At 49.2% G+C, this 20,906-nt stretch overlaps 1 protein-coding gene across 3 annotated transcripts in view; it reads left to right on the top strand.

The window, feature by feature from the left end:
* The window catches only part of LOC149352619 (sushi, von Willebrand factor type A, EGF and pentraxin domain-containing protein 1-like), a 261,506-nt gene that overhangs the window by 127,586 nt on the left and 113,014 nt on the right, over positions 1–20,906 (top strand). For all 3 annotated transcript variants that reach the window (XM_089581812.1, XM_089581813.1, XM_089581811.1), the window contains exon 15: positions 6,237–6,298. In XM_089581812.1, coding sequence (XP_089437938.1) covers positions 6,237–6,298 — 62 coding nt within the window. The remainder of the gene's footprint in view (positions 1–6,236; positions 6,299–20,906) is intronic.

The raw sequence follows: 20,906 nt of genomic DNA, 5'->3' as shown, positions 1-20,906 counted from the left end.
TACAGTTCAAGGGCCGCAATGATTTCCTTTCCCGGGAGCAGATTACTGTTGCAGTAAGAGACGAAATTGACGTCAGGATGGTGTAGCAGCCAAAAAACGAGGCAAAGAAACTAAAGCAGCCTCTACATATGTTCCTGTGAGATGACACTGAAACAGAAGCTTTTCGAATTAGTACAGTTACTACTAGTGCACTGCACGGGCTCGGGCCGGCCCGAAAGCCCGGGCCCGGCCCGGCCCGCGGGCCGGGCCGGGCCGGGAAACGATCTGTTTTGCCGGGCCTGGGCCGGGCCCGGGCCTGAAGTTGCGGGCCTGGGCCGGGCTCGGGCTTAAAGCTGCGGATGCGAGTGGGGCTTGGGTCCGTACAGAAACGGCTGGTGTCCGACTATTCATTCACTATTGCAGAGTGAAGTACGCAACTGCGACATTGGAGCAGCGACACGGATGAGCTATGGGTTATAGTACGCGCTGAGAAAGAAACTAAACTTTATTCATTGACTTATTTATTTCCTTATTTCCACGCCGTGGTGGCTTAGTGGTCAAGGCGCTTGATTACTGAGCCGGGGAACCAGGGTTTGCTCCCATCCTCGGCGGTCGCATTTCTGTTTAGGCGGCAAGCATGACAGCCATGTACTTTGTAGTATCATTGCTCGTTGAGGAAACCCAGGTGGTCGAAATGATCCGGAGCCCTTTGCTTCGGTATCCGCTTGGGCCCTTAAGCCCCAAAAACATAGCCTTAGTTTTATAGCTATATTTTTCTCATGTGAGAAAATTCACAAACTAAAGCGCGTTTGCTTTTCTTTTTGATGAGCTGACCGGAACGTCTCGTAAATGAAATAGCCACAAAAGCTCGCGAGAGTTTGTAAATCTCATCGAATAAGCACATCTATCTCTCCTCGCTTCTTCAGCCTTGTTGTCATGAGAAGGGTTTTGCCCTGGAAGTTATCACGTCGTACGCACGTTATCTTCTGCTCCACCAGTAAGAGTAAAATTCAACCGGTCTTAATTGGTCATTGATCATTCGTCATCCCAAAGTTTAGGACGCTTATAGTCTTCAAAACACACACCATGAAATACTCAGGTCATTTAACTTTTCGTTTCTGCTGAAAGGCGACCAGTTCGGCTATGATTTCAACCTGTGAGATCGCGTTCACTAAAAAAATGTCATCCCACTGCTTGGTAGGCAGCTTTAAAGTTTATTCTTCCAGGCGGCAAAATATAACTGATTAAAATCATGGGGGAATGCAAAGTAGTCTATTACGCGCGTACGCAGCCCTTTTTATTTCGCTTTCGGAACTTCCGAGTTTATCTTTGCGCACCTACACGAGATCACTGTCCAAAAGAGGGCCTGGCGAGCACTACTCTTAATCACTTCCTTCTGGGTTAAAAAGAACCAACTTTCTGCAAGCCAAACTGCGGTTTCAGAACCTTTGTCGGCCAGTTCCTTATCGGTCTAGTAGCAGTCTACTTGCTCAGAGTGAGCAGTGTACCTCAAGCGTTACTGTGAAACGGGCCGGGCCGGGCCCGGGCTGGGCTTCACTCCAGGATTCACGGGCCGGGTCGGGCTCGCTAGAGCGATAATTTAGCGGGCCTGGGCCGGGCCCGGGCTTGAAGCCGCGGGCCTGGGCCGGGCTCGGGCTTCAGGTCTCGGGCCCGGGCCGGGCTCGGGCTTCAGGTCTCGGGCCCGGGCCGGGCTCGGGCCCCAGATTGAGGCCCGTGCAGTGCTCTAGTTACTGCCTTACATTCCAGCCCGCAACACAGGACATCAAGCTGCGAAAACAGCTTCCATTGGTTATGTGCACTTGGTATTGACATGACAAATAAATAACTCATACTAATAATAAATATACTTTGATGAGTGAACTAAACATTTAGTAGTTCTCCCCTTGAATGAAATCATCTGAGATTTATGATATTGCCGAGGGACACTGTTTTACCTTTTCATGCGGCCAAAAAAAAAAAAGATGTGCGCACCATAGCCCTGCCAAATTTCTAACGCTAGCATGCCTTGCAAAAGTCATTTCATTTTGCACAGTATTTCAAACATTCAGAAGTGTGGCGGGTCGGGCTAGTTGGTGCACGTTTGACATTTTTCGAAAGTGCTTTGTCCGTGTTGTTTTAGCGCTTTCTAAAAATTTGAATAGAATAGAAGATACCGGTTTGATCATGAAATTAGCATTAATCGTATATTCTAAGAAAATTTTTGACGTTTAAAAAATCATAAGCATTCGAACAAAAATTTAAAAATTTTGATAGGCGTCGTATCCTTCGACGTATGATGCTGAATGCCGCATTCTAGGTGTGATAAAAGCTGCCAATATTTTAGATTACTCATTACCCATGAAATCAGTGCGCGATCAAGAAATCGCCGAAAGGAACAGTATTTGAATCCTACACTATTCACCGTGAAGACCAATATATATGAAGCCATAGCAGAAAGAAGGATGCCTAGAGGTCAGGTTCCATTTTGCCTTGGCAGACAAAGCACTTAGCTTTCAAGAACGCTTATTAGTTGAACAAAATTGTTATGGTACTGCCATTCCAAACTTTATCGAAAGGATGTTTACCATTATCTCATAATCATTTACCTCTGCAAAAACTCCATAGTGAGAGGGCAGCCGGGTGGATAACAAATGTTGAAAACAAAGAAAGCTCCAAGGAGCCCTAATGCCTCCTCTGTGCTGTCTGACGAGATGCACTCCTCTCCGCCGACAACAAAGATAACTCGGTGGATGTCGCCCGGCCTGCTTGGACATAAAATTACTTCAGATGCACACACTGACCATTAAACGGGCGCGCAACGATTATGAGTTATAATTTCACACAGTTTGCACAAGTACGCAGACTGAAGCTAGACACAAATCTACTAGCGCAATGCTAGACAGTTACAAGTTTTGTTCTTGTTTTGTAATCTCAAGGCTAAAGCGAATTGTTTCTTTCATGCGGAAATAAATAATCCGCTTGAGGTATAGCATATAGAATACGGCAGGCTTGGTGTCACATACATGACATCAAGGATTATCCTAAGCATCACAGGCAATTGGCCCAGTACTGCAACTGGATGGTGTCACCCTCGTTCCTTTGTAGGACCGGCCTTTGCCAATACATTTCCAGTATTGGGCCGACTAGCTGTGCTGCTGGGGATATTGGGTCTGCCCTTAAACTGACAGGGCAGCGAAGCCTCTAAGCGTGGTCTAGCCTGCGTTTTTGGTACCTAACATTTCTTCCTAGGGACAGTGCTGGTTCTGCAAAATGAGGTCAATCTACTCATGACCATTTTTTGATTCAATATTCCATAAATGAAAATATTACCCACTTATAATTGCAGGATGCAGTGTTGAGGTAGTCCCTCAAGCATGCTCTAAACTGCACGCTGAAAATTAACAAGTTGTACAAAATTTAATAAAATCTACATGAAGTACAGAAAGAGTGGAACAATATTTAATAAACCCTGCTAGAGGCATAGAAATAGTGGGAAAGTACGCATAAACTTGAGGACGCATGCACAAGGCCCAAGTAATTTCAAGACGGTTCGTTGCCGTCTTTGTTCGGAGGGGCACAGGCCTCGCCAAACGTGGTTATTCGGTGGTGATGAGGGAGGTGACGTTCGGTGAGACGAGGAAGTATATTTACAGAATATACAAGAGTGATAACTACAAGTTACAGAAGCGAAGTCACAAAGACAAATTCAATAACTGTAACTTGAACGAAGCGATCTCACACAGCGATAACACTCGAAGACGTTACTTATCTACCGAAGGGTTTCAGTTTAAGCCTAGGTATTCTTCAAGTACGTGGTAAGCACGAAGCTTCTAGCTAGGCTAAACAAGACTGAGGTCTCATGCTTTTTTTTTCATTTTTATAGGTTATTTTTTATATAGCCCGCCCTAAACTTCTATAACCATTGACGTTTTAATACAAGGTAGCCACAGCCCCTGAAGGTTGGACACAACCTCGATCCCAGGGCTTGGCTATAAGAAAAAAGATACACATAACGAAAACATTCCGAACATCCTCTCCCCGCGGGAGTTCTTGTCCTTATCGCGTGATGCTGTTTTCCTTTCGCCGCCGAACTTGCGTGTCGCTTCTCGAATGATGTCGAGTTTTTCTAGCTACCCCACAAGGCGAGTTATTAGAGAGTTTAAGTATTGGGTCACCGCGCATAAGGTGACCCTATCTGCACGCACATAGCGTTAGCGCTATCAGTACACATTCACGGCTTATAGAATAGGGTCGCAAGCGGTCGCTTAGCGTCGTTTGCACGCAGCGCCATGACGGCAGGAAAGAAAAGCTAGTAGAAAAAAAATATTTTACGCCAAACGTTTTTCGTTACAAAACAGTAATATAATAATATTCCAGTCGATTTAGAATTGAAACAGTACCTAATTAAAATAGTTAATAAATTTTTCTCTTCTTAAGTTAACTGTGCAGTAAAAAGTGGTCAACATCATCCAAGCACTGGACTCCGAGCACGAGCGCATATTGACTCTATGACGAGAACTGCAAACATCCACCGCATCACCCATAGCAATGCTGTCAACTGGCAGCGACAATACTGGTAATTAGAGGGTTTTAGAATAGGGGGCCTCAAGGATTGGGGACCCCCAAAAGATAGCGCGCCCCAACGATAGAGAAGCGTACACCGCTGAAATTTAGAATAGGAGCCTACTCGACTCTGGGCTTGGGTTCCTTGACTGCAGCACCATTGCCGCCAAGAACAGAAATGCTAAAAAAATGAAAATGAACAACTGAAAATATTTTTGTTTCATATATCTGGTTCCTTTTCCGCACCATTAAATTTGCATACAAGAATTGAAACAGCCGCTAAAAACAAGAAATGCTTTCACATTTTTTTATAGTTTGCCATGTGCAGCGCCATCTTGGGCGGAACCCACCATGGTAACTCTCGCAGATGTAATTATTTTCAGTTTTGTTTACGTCCGCGAGAGTAAAATATACTGCGCAAATAAGAAAAGTGTGTTACCGGGATGCAAATTCTTTGTGACCCCTATTTGGACAAAATTGCCAACCTGCTTGTGGAGATCATTAGTTCGAACCTCCCGCGCTTTCTGACGTGAAACGATGCGTAAGCCTGGCAACTCTATGAACACGGAAGCAATCTGAAAATTTGGCGTGTTTTATCGTTGAAATTTTGTGGTTCAGGCAACTTCAGCCAAAGCGAAAGCTTCGTCCGCCTTTAGTTTGCTGTGAACGTGAGCTACAGAGTAGCGGCAGCGACCAATCGGCGATGAAGTGAGAGGCCCCGCTTTGAAGGGCGCCGCCATGTTGACCCACCCTAAAACGGCGTTCGGGCGCACGCTATTTGGTCGATTTAGCGTTAGCGTCGCCCGCTTACCCAAACGCCCAAGGGCCGTTAGCGTTCTGCGCATGCGCAGTAGCGTTCCGCTATTCCCCTATGACCCAAAGCGATAGGGTGACCATATACTAAAACTCTCTATTTACTGGCTCATCGTAGAAGTGTAGGATAGCGGAGGCAGGAAAGGAGCCCCGCGATGCTTCGCTGCTGTCACGAATGCCGGCAAACGAAATGGCCCTTCGCGAAACTCGAAGCAGGTTCGCATATTTCCGTGGAAGTGCCGTGGGGATCCGCTGCCGTGAGAACGCGGCACTGGATCGAGCGGCGCTCTATGTCCACCACTACCCTTTGTGTGCGCCACGCGTGCCTTCTTGACGCGCTGGCGGATGAGCATGCTTAACCGTCATAGCGATGCTTACACTGAATTCCACGCTTTTGTGGATGTTTGCGGGGTATGCCGGGTGTGCAGCTAGGGGCTTTACTGAGCACTCTCCGCATAGATCGAAGGCGCGCAGTGACCTCAAGTTACTGCAATTAAAATAAACTAATGATCGAGGCCATAATGAAGCGCGGCCTTACAGCCCCCTCTCGCGTGATGCCGCCCTATCATCACATCTATCGTAATTTACTGTATTTGTGCGTAAGCGATTCTGTTAGTGACTGGAGCCGCTAAGTATGAGGCACTGTATATATTCTACTTCAGAGTTTTACTTTCTTAAACTCAATTCGATAATATGGTGTCGGGAAACATGTTCACAGGCTAAGCTCTTTTTGTTACAATGATAAATGCGCCGAAATGGCTCACACAGACAAACACGGAATACAAAACGCAAGTCTCTGCGGTTACAGTGTTGGTATTTTTGAAACATGCAAGCTAAAAAATCTTTATAGAATAAACTAATCGTCTTACTATTCTTTTCAGAGAAATGTGTCGTGCCTGAACACCACGGCACGAAAGTGAAGCGCCGCCGAATGCTGTCACAGGTACAGTGTTTTACGATCCATGATTATTGCACTTCCAAGTTCTTCTTCCTCTGCGCGCGTCGCTATTCTTTATTATTTTCTTTCTTTCGTTTGAGCGGAAAGGCACGTACGCGCCTCTTTTGAGTGAGCCGGATGGCCTATCCGAACGGTTAGTTAATTGCTGTGCCCTTCGCCCCTGCCTCCCCACACCATCTTTCAAGTCGTTTACAGCGCCGTGAAGGCTGCGACTATCTGAGCCAATCAGAACGGCGTGCGCTGCAAAGCGTATTTCTCTGCGCACCTTACCCCGTGACTGGTGGCTCTATCACTGGGAAGGAAAGGGCACCAGTGTCCAGCTCCTACACGCAGGAGGCTTAAAGACATGCTTAAAGAGGAGACTCGGCCGACTCAGCGGACGCCATGTTTACGAATGGCGGCGGACCACTTCGCAGCAAGCATCCGCAGTACTGTGGGCTTGCGGATTTGCTCTGCTATTTTAACCGGTGGATAAAACGCTCGCAGTGCTTTCAAAACATCATCCTTAGCTATGTTATCGGTTACTGCAATATTTCTGTAAAAAATAGCAACAACAATGCTCAAATATTTGAAGGACTATTTGATGCCTTCCTTGGCCTTGATTGGACGAGAGAGCTCTACCATTCACAGTGCTGCAAACGGTTTGTGAGGTCCTTCTAACCCCTCTTTTTCTTTTCAAACCCGATCAGCCAGGAGCACAAGGTGATAAACGATTACCTTCCCTGATTGTTCAAGGATTGTGACGATACTTCGAGCTATATGATGGCACTGTGGACGAGCAACAGGAAAGGGAAAGAAACGGGCCTTTGGCTCCTGAAGGCTGGAGCGCCGAAGCGCAAGTGTCACATCACTGCATAATATAGTCCTGGACACCACGGGGGCGAGGCCAACAAGTTCATACAAAAGAATCGACCCCTCTCTCGTGTTTCAAAATTTGGCCGACCCTTCCAGTCGCCCCTGACATTTATAGGATTAAGCGGCTGGAGAGAAAGGGGTGTTCAAGGCAATCGGGGTGAGTTCGAACAAGTTCTTTGTGCAGCAACTGGCCTAAATAATGTGTTCACTCTCCTCATTTACTGCCCTGGCTACTTTGCACAGCGGCAAAGCCGGGGACAAATACCCGTCTCCTTCCTTTCCCTTCCTAGCCTTGCCAGTAGCGACACAGAAAGTTGACCGTGGTCATATTTTAATGTTTTACTTTCCTTAGAAGATGGCGAAACTATGTGCCCAGCACAGCACACCTTCAGGAGCTTTCCCCTTTATGCAATCACACAGACTGGCCGACCATGATTGGATCTTTGGAAGCTGGTGCAAAGTTCGCTAACTGCCGCAGTTTGATTCTAGAATCCTTCGGAAAAGTTTCCCTTTCTCCGGTAATTGGAGCGGTAAAGTTTGTTGAAAACATTACTTTCATGTAGTTTTAAAAAATTTTAAGAACAAATATTCTAAACTTTTTGAGATTGTTCGGGTTTTGGTGCAGAGAAAAAGGGTCTGATATAGAGAGTTTTGGGTCTAATCTGGGAAATATTCGTTACGGCATGAAATAGTGCTAGTCTGAGAGGCGACGTCAGGTGCTCTCGGTGGAGACGGCTCTTTTTTCACGACTCCATCGAGTGCGCTTGCCAGTACTCCAGATACTTGCCGGCAGGAAAGGCTGCACCCCCGCCTCGCCCCTCAAGCTCTATGATGCACATGCGACCAACCTGCCGCAAGTCTTGTCTCTGGTCTCCCCCGTGCCGTTCGGATGAATAGGCTGGAGACCCAATACCGTTCTATCATCCGAAGATGCCCGGGAGTTCCGAAATCAGCCCCGGTCAATGCCATCTTGACCGAGGCAGGAACACTCCCCTTTTATCTTCATCTGCTTCGAACAGGCCTACTCTTCACCTACAGGCGGCAGCATGTCCATGATGGTTTTTCCCTCATCGCTAGGCTGTGGCACCTTCCCTCCTGAAGGGGCGAAGATAATAAAAAAAGAGGAAGAAAGAAGCAATACCTCCCATCCCGGTTCACTTGGATCTGCAGGGCCAATTCAAACGCCATAATCTCATGTCTGCAATGACATATACAACCGCATCACTCCAAGAGGAGAGCCTATCTGACAGTGTTTTCACGGATGCCTTGGTTCTCCTATGTATTACGCAGCCGACCGCAGGTTAGCAGCATTCCAAAACGTCAAGCGACAGAACACCACCGTGCGTGGCAACGGCCACTATCCTAGACTCAATCGCTGAAAAACCGTGGCCACAGGCTCTACCACAAATGGTTGCTATGCCCCATCAGCGTGCCTGGCAGCGAGAAAGCCGACTCGCTTGCCAGAGCACCTCATGGTCCTGAATCCCCCCCTCCCCCGTCTCCACAGCGGTGATGTCCTTCGATTACTCTAGGACTGCCATCAAGAAAAGGCATCATCAGCTTGGATTGCATCTCATGACTGCTTGAAACGGCTACCTAAGAAGCTGACCCGAAGAGAACAGTCACTCTTCCTCCGCTTACGCATTGGCTGTTCATAGACAGCGTACAGGAGTTACCTCCATGTGAGAGCCTAGTCGGAAGCCTTCACGGTGTGCGGCCAGGACAAGACCATGGACCACCTCCTCTGCCACTGTCTAGTGCCCCACGCCAACCGCAGGCCCCGCTTCCAAGACCTGGGCCTACTTGCCGACACAGGAGTACACCTCCTGTTCCCCAGTAGCAAACACCTCCCAGCCCTTCGGATCCTCGAGCTCCACTTGGACACGACTGAGCCGTCTTAGATTTTGATAGCTGCGCAAGGTCTGCAAATCGCCATTTCCTGACCTTGACAGAACCACCACCAATCCCAATCCTTGCTACCTCGGTGCCCTCCTGAACTAAGAAAAACAAGGGCTTGTGTCTGTACCCCTCCCCTCAATAGTCACAGCAACAACAAATGAGATAGCCTTTGCAGTGGTAGATTTAAATCAACAAGGCGCAAACCTGCCTTCGAGACCATTGCGCCGCTCGTACTCTGGAAATACCCTGGGAATTCAATGGTGCGAGTTCGGGTTCATCGGGGGGCTATGCGTCTTGAAACAGTGACTTCCACTTCGATTTGTGGCTGACGACGATGCCCATACTCGTCGTTTGGAATTATTGTCACTGTGGTACAAGACACACGGGGTTTGACGTCCCAAAGCGAACCGTGTGCTAAGAGGGACCGTGTCACGGGTTCGGTGACTACGCGATGTCATCACCGAGTCCTGACAATGAGGGGGTGGCCGTTTGATGCCCAGCGTAGCTGGTAAGCAAACGTAGTGAATGAGACCAAGGCGTGTTAACACAAGTCATAACACAAGTCAGAACACAAGTGAGAGCCCAATTAGCTACAGTCGATAAAAGTTCAGAGAGGGAACAAACATAGAGTCAACCGGGGAGCGCGGCTGCAGTCCATCCACAAAGATGCAGTCAGTGCGGCCCCCGAAGGCGACGTCCATCCAGAGCAGCTTGCGGTTTCGAGGATGCGGTGCGGCGGCTCGGAGTCGCGGGAGTTCGCGGCGGCAGCGTCTCCACCGACGAGCGGACTGAAGTTTGTGCCCGTACGGCCCCTGCCTCGCGGCGCCACAGAGTCGGTGTCGAAAAAGCAAACACCAAAAAGCGCAACAAGAGCACGTAGGCACCTACCTTAGGCACTGCATGGCCGCCATCTTGGAGGAGGAAAAATGAACGGACAATTAAAAAGAAGCCCTAGGCTTCGATTCGGTGACCTTGGAACAGCAAAAAAGAAGCCCTAGGCTTCGATTCGGTGACCTTGGAACAGCAAAAAAGTAAAACACAACCAAAAAGGTTGTCACGTCCGCCCGCAACTTCTTTCCTACTAATTGTCAGCTCAAGACTTCGGCAGTATCGGGGCGGACCTTGAGCGGGGAAAAAGTAAGACATACACAAAACAAGCACCACGTACGCCGCCGCTTGCGCAATGCGAGTGGGTTGTCTAACTGAAACAGCGTGCATATATTCGTGCTTTTCCCGAGACACATACAGGTTACACGGTCACACTATGTCAAAGAAACGCGGACACATAAGTTTTATACGAAACAAAAGTAATTTACAGGTTGCCGCCGCTTCTGTGACAGACCCCATACTCTAGTGCTCGTGGTTAATTTCGTCCATCTGGCGCACTTCAAAAGGACAATGAGGACAAATAGAAGTTTACCTGTATCGGTAGGGTCATCATCAGCAGCAGCAGTCTGACTACCCCTACTACAGGGCAGAGGCATCTCGCATATGATTAACTTGGTCCTGTGCCAGCCGTGGCCACCTTCCTTATCTGCGTAATCGATAGGGCACCACGTTCTAATCCTAAAGAGCCAATCATAAAGAGCCATCACCAAGAGCCACTATCTCTCTGTGACTACGCATACTCCTTGTGTGCGTACATCTACGTAACATCTCTTGGTGGAGGTCGTGGGTTCGAGCCGACGAGCCGACTAGCCGACTCGTCGAGATAGCTACCGACGCCCCCCCCCCCCCCCCCCCCCCCGCCGTCTGGACCTGTTAGGCCAACTGTCGTAGCCCACCCTCGCCACACGGTCACATTCTGCGGTACAAATGGCGTGGACGTCGAGGACTGGCTCTCGAAGTACGAACGTGTGAGCACACACAACAGGTGGGACCCGACGATGAAGTTGGCCAACGTCATTTTCTACTTGACGGGCACCGCAAGGGTCTGGTCCGAGACCCACGAGGAAGAACTCACCAATTGGGACCTGTGCAAGCAGAAGCTTACCTAATTGTTCAGTAAGCCATTCGGATGTCAGCTGGTCGCGAAGAAGGAGCTTGCATGCCGCGCACAATCGTCCACAGAATCCTATGTGTCTTACATTCAGGACATTTTAGCCCTCTGCATGAAAGTTCATTACGCCATGTCAGAGAGTGGCAAAGTCGGTCGCGTTCTAAAGGGAATGGCAGACGACGCCTTCAAGTTGCTGGTGTACAAGGACTGTGGAACGGTTGACGCAATCCTAAAAGAATGCCGCCGGTTTGAACAAGCGAAGAGCCGCCGTATTTTTCCCCAGTTCACGCGGTTGCCGAACACGGCGGAAACTTCGTCCTGCGTAGACTCACCTCAACCGTGCCCCCTGCCAACATCCGACAGCCTGACACGACTTGTGCGCCGAGAACTAGAGGCAGTATCTCCCACAGTTTCCCAGTTATCGGTACCGGACAGTGCGCCTGCAGTATCTCTTATACAGGCTGTTGTCCGACAAGATGATGATGATGAAAACTTTATTTGTAACAAGGGAGTTTTGGACACGTCGGTCCTTGGGCCCCCGCACGGCCCCACTGCACTCAAACGTTCATGTCCCGGAGGCTCATGACGCTGGCAGCCCGGCCGGTGGCGAAGGCTTGCTTGGCCGGGTCCTCGGAGCGCAGTAGGGTCTCCCAAGCCTCCGAAGTGGTAAGGTGCTCGAGGCCCCGCGGGGGAGGATCCGCCGGGCAGAGGAAAAGAATATGGTCGAGAGTGGCTTTGGGGTGGTGGCAGAGGGTACAGGAAGGGTTCGTGTGGACTGGGTGATATCGCGAGCGTATATAAGGGGAGGGCAAAGTGCGTGTTTGGAGCCGCCTCCAAAGTGTCTGATGGTAATTGTCGAGGGAAGGATGAGGTGGGGTGTAGAGCCGACGCTCGGCTTTGTAGGCCTGCGTCATTTCACTGAATGAGTGCGTGCGCTCCCGCGAGAACCCCAGGTCGGAGGCCGCCGGTGCCCGGTTGAGAGAAGCTCGGGCTAAAGCATTGGCGGCCTCGTTTCCTGGATTCCCGGAGTGGGCAGGCACCCATATCAGCGCCACATGGCGGGGCGGGGGCGCGGCGAGGGAGTCCAGTATGCGAAATGCAGGGACGTGAACTCTCCCGCCAGCAAAATTTAGTATGGCAGTTTTGGAATCTGACAGTATATATCGGGCCTCCGTGCGGGTGATGGCCAGGGCAATGGCGGCCTCTTCGGCCTCCTCCGAAGTGGCAGTAGGGGTTATGTGAAGGGTGGCAATGGGTTGGAGGGAGGGGTTCGTGATGACTACAACCGCGTCCTCGCCCGTGCATGCGGCATCCACCCAAACGGCATACGGTTCCGTGCCATAGTATTTGTGGAGTGCCCGTGCGCGAGCTCTGCGGCGGGGTTCGTGGTAGGTGGGATGCATGTTTTTGGGGAGAGGTTTAATAAATAAATCGCGGTGAATGAGGCGGGGGACCTGCAGCTGTGTGGGATCGGTAACTGGTAGGCGTATACCGAGGGTGTGTAGGATGTGTCTCCCGGTGGTGGTTCTCGCGAGACGTATGTATTGTGTCTGTCGGTGGGCCTCAATAAGCTCCCCTATCGTATTGTGCAGGGCTAGTTGAAGGAGTTTTTCGGTTGAGGTATTTAGGGGTAAGTGTAATGCTGTTTAAATGCTGTTCGAATCATGGCATCCAGGGTGGAGATTTCCCCGGCCTGGAGTTTCAGGTAGGGGAGCGTGAAGATAAAGCGGCTGAGGACGAAGGCATGAATGAGACGACATAGGTCATGCTCCTTCATGCCCCGGTGGTGTGCAGAAACACGGCGGATTAGGTGTTATATCGACACAGTTGTCTGCTTGAGTTTCCGTATGGTGAGTGTGTTTTTCCCGTTGTTCTGGATGTGGAGGCCAAGTACCCGGAGAGTGTTTACCTCCGGGATGGGCCGGTTTTCCAGTGTCACGGTGATGGGGGCTGTGGGGCAGTTTCGTGTTGTGGGGCGGATTATGAGGAGCTCCGACTTCTCCGGTGAGCAGGAGAGTCCGATACTCCGCGCATGCGTTTGGGTGAGGATAGCCGCGGACTGTAGGGTGTTCTCTATGTCTCCATCAATGCCATGGGTGGTCCATAGCGTGATATCATCGGCATAGAGTGTATGCCGAAGTTGAGGGATGGTTTGTAGCTTGTGGGCAAGGGGAATGAGAGTGACATTGAAGAGGAAAGGGGAGAGGACGGACCCCTGGGGGGTTCCAACCCCACTAAGGGTGTATGGGGGGGAGATGTGGGGACTGAAGTGAATTTCGGCCGTGCGCTTAGTAAGGAATGTTTGAATATAGGTGTACATACGTTCACCTATGTTCAAGGGGGAGAAAGCCGCCATGATCGCTTGATGGTCCAGGCGATCAAAGGCCTTGGAGAGATCCAAGGCTAAGACAGCTTTTGTGTGACCCGGAATGAGGGGGTCGAAAATGTCCTGCGTGAGTTGGAGCATGGCGTCCTGTGCTGACAGATGGGTACGGAAGCCCACCATGCTGTGCGGGTAGAGGTCTTGCTCCGCCATGTGTTGGGTGAGTCGAGCGACTGCGACGTGTTCGAAAAGCTTGCCTAGGCATGAGGTTAGTGAAATGGGACGGAGATTTGAGGGTGTAAGTGGTTTGTGGGGCTTTGGTATGAATATGATTTTGGCGTGACGCCAGGATTAGGGAAGAGTGCCCTCCTGCCAGCATTTGTTGAAGTACTCCGTGAGCTGGGCGATCGATTGATCGTCCAAATTGCGGAGCATGGCATTAGAGATCCGGTCAACTCCTGGGGTGGAGTTAGAACGGAGAGTCAGGAGGGCCGCTCTGACTTCTGTCTCCGTGATCTCTGCGTCAAGGTTGTCATTCGGGGCGCCTGTATAGGGGGGCAGGGGGTTTGAGGTACCGGGAGTTGTATATGTGTTTCTAAGTATATTAATGAGTGCGTCAGGAGAAAGGCCGGTCTTGTGTATAAGGCGTGTGACGTGGTGTTGTGTGGCTGTTTTGGATTGCGTGGGGTCAATTAGGTGACGGAGGACTTGCCAGTTACGTTTGGAGGACAGATTTCGAGCCAAACTGTCGCAAATCTGACCCCAGTTTGATCGGCAGAGCTCCTCAGCGTGCTCAGTAATTTGTGTTTGCAGCGCGGCCAGCCGCTTTTTAAGGGTCCGATTGAGCTTTTGCCCCTTCCAGCGCTCTAGGATGCTATGGTGGGCCTCCCAAAGGTGGGCCAGGCGAGTGTCGAGGGTGGGCGTATCTGATGTTGTGACAAGGGTTCGCGTGTGTGTGGATACATCGTTCATGAGTGATGCCACCCACTGGTCGATGTCTATAATGGAAGCGTCAGGGAGGGCCGCCCGTGCGGAGCGTACACCATCCCAGTTGGTGATTTTGTGTGTTAGGTGACGGGACTGTCTTTGCTTGTACGGTACTTTAACGGAGAGGATGTAATGATCGCTTCCTAATGTATGACGCGTTGTGGTCCACGTAATACCAACAAGGTTGCGGCTCAGTGTCAAATCTGGGCTGGTGTCCGCGCTGACACTGTTACCAATCCTCGTGGGGGTGTTAAAGTTGTTGTGTATTGTGAGGCGGAGCTCTTGTACCAAGGACCAGAGACGCCGGCCTCGTCCAGTGGTGGTGCGGTAGCCCCAGTCAGTATGCTGACTGTTGAAGTCTCCTCCGATAATCAATGGATGCTTGCCTGCAAGACGGTGGAGATCTCGCAGTAGCGTTTCCAATGAAGCCATCGGGTGAGATGGTGGGTGGTATATATTGGCGACAAAAATCGATGCTACTGAGTGTGTATCTCGTATGATTTCTGTAATTACGCAGGGCGTCTCGGAGGTGATGTAATGGTTTTGGTGTGTAATGGAGCGATGTATGAGTGTGGACGCCCTGGGTGTATTCGTGGCGTCCGAGTGAACAGATGTATAGCTAGGAAGTGTGGCAGGGCTATGTGTGTCCTGAAGGAGAAGGATGTGGGGCGTGGGAAGTGTGGGGAGGAGGAGTTGGAGGGGTGCGCGCTTGCCCCGGAAGCGGCGGCAGTTCCGCTGAAGAATTGATAAGGAATTAGGAGGTAGCCCCGCCATACTGGAGCTTTGGTGGGGTGAGGGTAAGTGGATTGGTTGGGGAGTTCTGTGTGGGCGGAGGGGCCGGGGGCTTGCTGGCATTGTTGACTCTGCCGGCCACTCTGTCCGCCCAGGAAAGTTGACGAGCCTTCTGGTCTTGGCGGCGACGAGATGATGAACGCGACTTGCTGGAGCGACGCACGTCGGTGCGGTCCGCGTCTCGGTCCGGTGTACGGGAGATGTGCTGTTGCAGTGAGGCGGGCGGTGAGCGGCGTCCCCTGCCTTTGCATCCTCTAGTGCCGGTCATGTGGGCGCCTCCACATAGTAAGCAGGCTGGGGTGCATGTCGCAGTGTCCTCTCGTGGGTGGGGGACGCCACACCTTGGACAGTTGTGTGTGCGCTGAAGGGTGCACACGTCCGAACGGTGTCCAGGTTGACGGCAGTTTGTACATGCGTCGAGGTGTCCTCTGTAGGGGGTGCAGTTGTGGAGGCCGCCTCCGTAGGAGATGGTTCTGGGCACCGGGCCCCCCCGGAAAGTAATAAGGATTGAACGGGTCTGTCCCATGCGGCGTGCATCAATGATGGGGGCCGTAGGGTTGCCCACGATGAGGTCTTCTAGAACCTGTGTCGGGGTTTCCTCCCAGTAGGCGTTGGTAATAACTCCCCTTACTGCACCATCCGGGGGGGGGGGCGATGTAGGCACTGACAGCGTAGGGTTGGTTTCGAATTTTGAGCTGTTGAATGGCGACCAGGCGAAGCGTGTCAGCTTGGTGAGGGGTGCTCATGGTACATGTGTTGTTTATGGGGTGAATGCGCAACTGGGTGGCGTCTGGATCTTGGATGTCCTTGGCCGCAGCTATCAGAGCGAGGCGAAGCTGGCGCGGTTGAAGGTCGGTTAAAGAAAGGCCTCCGTTCGAGCGGAAGACAATCTTGTAATCGCCCGCAGGTAATGGTGGCTGGCGTTGCGACCTTTGCGCCGCGAGACGCGCCGCTCGCAGCTGGGACGCTTGGTGTATGGAATGTGTCGGTCGTGAGCCGGCGCTGGCGTTCGCCTCGTCCTGGATCTTCGGCGCATCTTTTTGGCGGGTGGGTAGGTTCAGGATATGAGTCCAGTCCCTGGGATTATAGTCCTTGGGGTTGATGGTCTCCTCGAGCACCTGGACCTCCATGCTCTCGCTGTGGGTGAGGTGGTAGGTGAACGCACGGTGGCGCGAGGCATAGTGCTGCAGCTGGTCGGTTAGGGGTGGTTTGCGGCCCGTGGGCCCACGTAGGAGGGACCGTCGGCCACTAAAGTAGAGCTGATCGTAGTGCTCCCCTTTACGAACGGTGTAGTGAAGAGGTGGGCACTGCGGGGCTCGTACTTCGAAGAAATCGCCGTGTTTGTACGGAGCCGATGCGTAGCGCGTTCGCACTCATCGGTACCGGACAGTGCCCCTTATACAGGCTGTTGTCCGACAAGAATTCGCCAATCTCGGGATCCGATCTGTATGCTCCATTAGTTGCCCAGATGCTCGTCGTGTGTTTCCGGTGCTCGGGGCCCGGCATCCGTACCACACTCGCCGCAGCCGCAACCCAGATGAGTGGAGGACACCTGATGACAGGCCCATCTGTTTTAACTGCTCCCGAGTTGGTCACATCTCTCGACACTGCCGAAGTCGTCCGTCATCGACCTACCGCCGCTATCCTGATTCTGTCTATTCCCGCCGCTCGTCGTCGCCCACTGAACCACAGTTCTCAAGCTCCGACGCTCAGGCCCCTCCCACCAACCGCTCGTCGTCGTCTTACCGTCGCCGATCTCCGTCGCCCCAATCTCGCCGCCCGTCATCTCCTGGCCCGTATGCTCGATCCCGTTCGGAAATCTGATGGCTGCAGCGTCTGGAGGTGATGCTGCTCCGACGACCGAACTTGAAAATCCTCCTTTGACTCTCCATGCCCGACGGAACATACTTAGCGTCGACGTGGACGGGAGCCCTGTTACCGCTCTCATTGACACGGGAGCGCGCGTCTCCGTTATGAATTCCCGTCTACTGCATCGTCTAAGGAAAGTGCTCACTCCTGCCCACTCCGCTCTTCGTGTCGCCGATGGCCGTACTTCCGCTATCGCTGGAATGTGCACAGCCCGTGTGTCAATCGCCCAATGAAATTTTCCGGCTGATAAATATGCTTTTCGCTGATGCATATGTATCAGCTAACCGTACTTTCGGACTTCTCAAACATAATTTAAAAAAGGCCGCGACACAGGTAACAAAAACTAGCGTACACCACATTAATCTGTCCGAAACTCGAATCCGCGTCTGCCATGTGCGATCCTCATCAGAATTTTATCATCAGTAACATCGAAGCCCCGCAAAACCGTGCGGCGCGATTCATCTTTTCTGATTATTCTTGTTACACCAGCGAGCGTCACCTAATTGAAGACTAAAGCCGAGTTAGAAAACTTAGCACTGCGCCGAAAAATTAAAAAATTTCCCGTCTATCACTCTTCCACAAGTTTTATCACCATCCTTCCCTTCATGATGAATTCTTTCAGCCACCGCCAGTTATCTTTCCACGTCGCGATCATTCTTGCAAAGTTAAACGCATTAACTGCCAGTCATTCCATTATGCCTATTCTTTTTTACCACGCACAATAACCGAATGGAACGCTTTGCCATCTGACATTGCCACAGAATCTGATCTAAATAAGTTCACTTTATTCACTCATGTTTAAACAACGAAAAAGGTATTTTTTTCAGCGTTATTTCTTCCCCTTTGTCTTCTTTTTATTGTATATTTTTTGTTTTGTACTTCGGCGCACTTTTTCCGGTGTGGTCTTTTTCTTGTGGTGCTGTTATTTATTCTCAAATTTTGCTACTATGTGCATTGTTGCAACTCTTTCTGTGGATGCCTATTTTTGATTAATATTTTGTGACTTCTATTTTATCTTAGTGCACTATTTTAACTTACCCCCCCCCCATGTAATACCCTCAAATGAGGGCTCTTGGGGGTATTTTGAATAAATAAATAAATAAATAAATAAATAAATAAATAAATAAATAAGTAAATAAATAAATATGTCTTTCTATAAAAGATTAAGCGGCCGAACAGTAACAGTTATAAAGTTAACTATTCAATATTAGTTAACCAGCCTGCTAGTTAGCATGTCTTAGCTTTATTCTGGTGTACTACACTACTGACAGTGTTATGCCTAATCGCTCTTGTACTTCGAAAAGCTTAGATTAAAAATTGTGTGACGTCTTAGGTTACACGCCCTGTATATATACGGGTGTGTAGAGAGAACGGTAATCGACGTCTCGTGACCATTTTTGTTTTCTATTAAATTTTTATATGTGATGGAAAAATGTCATGACAAAGGTGAATCGCATTCAGTTTTACAAGAACCGCTGGTGTTTTTTCTTTTTTAATCGTATATCACTCTGGTGGAAAACATCGATTTTTTTGCGATTTCGCAAAATTGCTAGTTTCCCCGCAGAATCCAAAATAAGATTGTGTGCAACCTGATTATTTTTTCAGGAAATGTATGTAAACATTTCGGTTGGAAGCAATGCAAAAATGTTCTTGGTTCCTGTAAATTTTTAGCAAAATATCGCAAACAATGCTAAAAAAGTAAAGCCTTCCAATATGGCCAGTTTTTAGAACAATGGGAAAAGAAGAAATGAGAACCTGTGGCCAAAATTTTTTCCACGTATTAAACCATATCTTAAACTATTTCCGGGGAAAAGCTGTGCTTCTAGAATGGGCAGATTATTTCTAATTAGGCGTTGAAATCATCTATAATTCGAAAACATAAAAAAGGCGAACTTTCACGGAGATTAAAAAAAACGCCCAATCCGATTTTGTTTAAAATTTTCCTAGAACACCTTCAGTACCTTGCAATTCTAGATCAAGAAAAATATTGCAATATGGGGTCTTAAAATATAAAATTAAAGGCCCAACACAGACGATATTTCGTTCAGTTACCATTACTGAATATCATGCGTTAAAGAGAGCAACGGCCATGAATTCGACTTGGAACTCAGCGCATGTGGTTATATTGTAGTCAGCACAATGACAAAGTCTGATAACATATCTGGTAAATATTTTTTTGCTTGTAAGTCCAGTTTTGATCACGTTCAACTTCAATACACGCCCTGTATTTGTCGTAATCTCTCTAGGTCTCGAATGCGGCAAATACAAATATTCCGTTCTTCCTAACTTGAATCTTCAAATATTTTATTCCTTAGCTATTTGAGTATTGTTAAGTAATAATATTTCTTTAATTATTGTCTTTTAATGAGTTTTATAAGACCGGCGATTGTTCATAGAAATTATTATTTTCGCGTTTTAAGACGGGTAATTTGTTTCAAATATAAATATCATTACTTACATGTGAAAAGAATCTTTTAACTGGCCACTTAATTTAGGTTGAGGCACGAGCCGGAGCAGGTTCAATTACCCTATGCACTTCCTTTACACGCGAGCAACGCGGTTCAGGGCAATAACGTTATCGTCTCTTTCGTATATAGCGTTTTAGGGTTGTGGTGGTCTTGCACGTCTAATTCTGTTGACAAAACTTATTCTGCACTACACCGTTTCAATTTCAATGTCTTAGACGAAGAGCGAACTTCTCCAAATAAAAAGCTTTTTTGGGCGGATGACACCATTTCCGTAAACTCTGTTACCAAATTAAGGGGAACTGTTCATGTCGCTATGCCCACAAAGAGTGGCCCCGCACAAGACGATAAATCAGTACAGATCTGATTCCACTACTAAACAGTAGTGTAGGCCATCTAAACATTGCCTGAATTCGATCCACCATCTTTACTTTCGATACATGTGGTTGCCGTGTACTTTCTGAGCTCTCTTCCATCCTGTCCAAGAAAGTCAATAAGCTGACTATGCCGAAAGTCCTGAATGCTAACATCATTCAGCTTTCCTCTGAGCGCGCCTGCGAAGCCGCTAGCTCTTTCTAAGCTCCAACTCCCAGTCCATATCAAGGTGTGTACCGTGTGCTAAATAGTCTCGCATCGCCGTTTCACGCACTTCTGCTGCGTCCTGTGGCCAGAAACATGATGTTGGTTATATGATATTCCTTGTGTATGAGTTCATGAAGCGAATATTTGCTCTGACAGCAAGTGGGAGTCCTTTCATTGGCAAAAGTTGCCTTGGCATATCGACAGAGGCGCTGGGTTCATGCATGCTGCACCTTGGTTTCGACAGAGCCAGCCGTGCAGGCGCCCCCTCGTCAGACAGAGCATTTCAAGAACGGTAACTTTTTTTTTGTGCCAATAGTACGCTCTGACAGCATTTGGAAACCCGACTGTTTAATACTAGAAAAATCAAAAATGCAATGCTATATTTTCTACTGATAGCTCTGTCTTCCTGCATTCGTAAATCCTGTTGGAATAGATGTTGTGTGCTTGTGTGGAGTAATTCGGGGCCTTCCTTAAAAGTTATTTTAATATCAATACAGAAGTCTCAGCTATTTAACCATCTAATTCGACTTCGAAGATGCCGTTTGGTTTTCGCGCTCACTAAAAAATTGATATTTTTTTTTCTGTGCCGAAGGTTACCTCACTTCAAAGTGAGGTAACCTTCATATAGCGCATATTCGGCAGGCTAGTGCCGCCTGCGCCTTTTTTTACCGAAGGCGCAAGCGGCACTAGCCTGCCGACGTATATGCACAGAATCTGCTTTTTTCCGGGAGGAAGGGCTTGCCTGGCTCAATTTGGAGCATCAGAAGGATAACTATGCCATTCTGCACGCTTTTAGTTAAAGTTTAATTATACGAATTATCG

This window comes from Amblyomma mixtum, chromosome 3, assembly GCF_055824585.1.
Source record: "Amblyomma mixtum isolate Tamu chromosome 3, ASM5582458v1, whole genome shotgun sequence".
NCBI classification, from domain to species: domain Eukaryota; kingdom Metazoa; phylum Arthropoda; class Arachnida; order Ixodida; family Ixodidae; genus Amblyomma; species Amblyomma mixtum.
The sequence above is the reverse complement of the archived record's forward strand: the minus strand, read 5'-3'. Positions and strand labels throughout refer to the sequence as shown.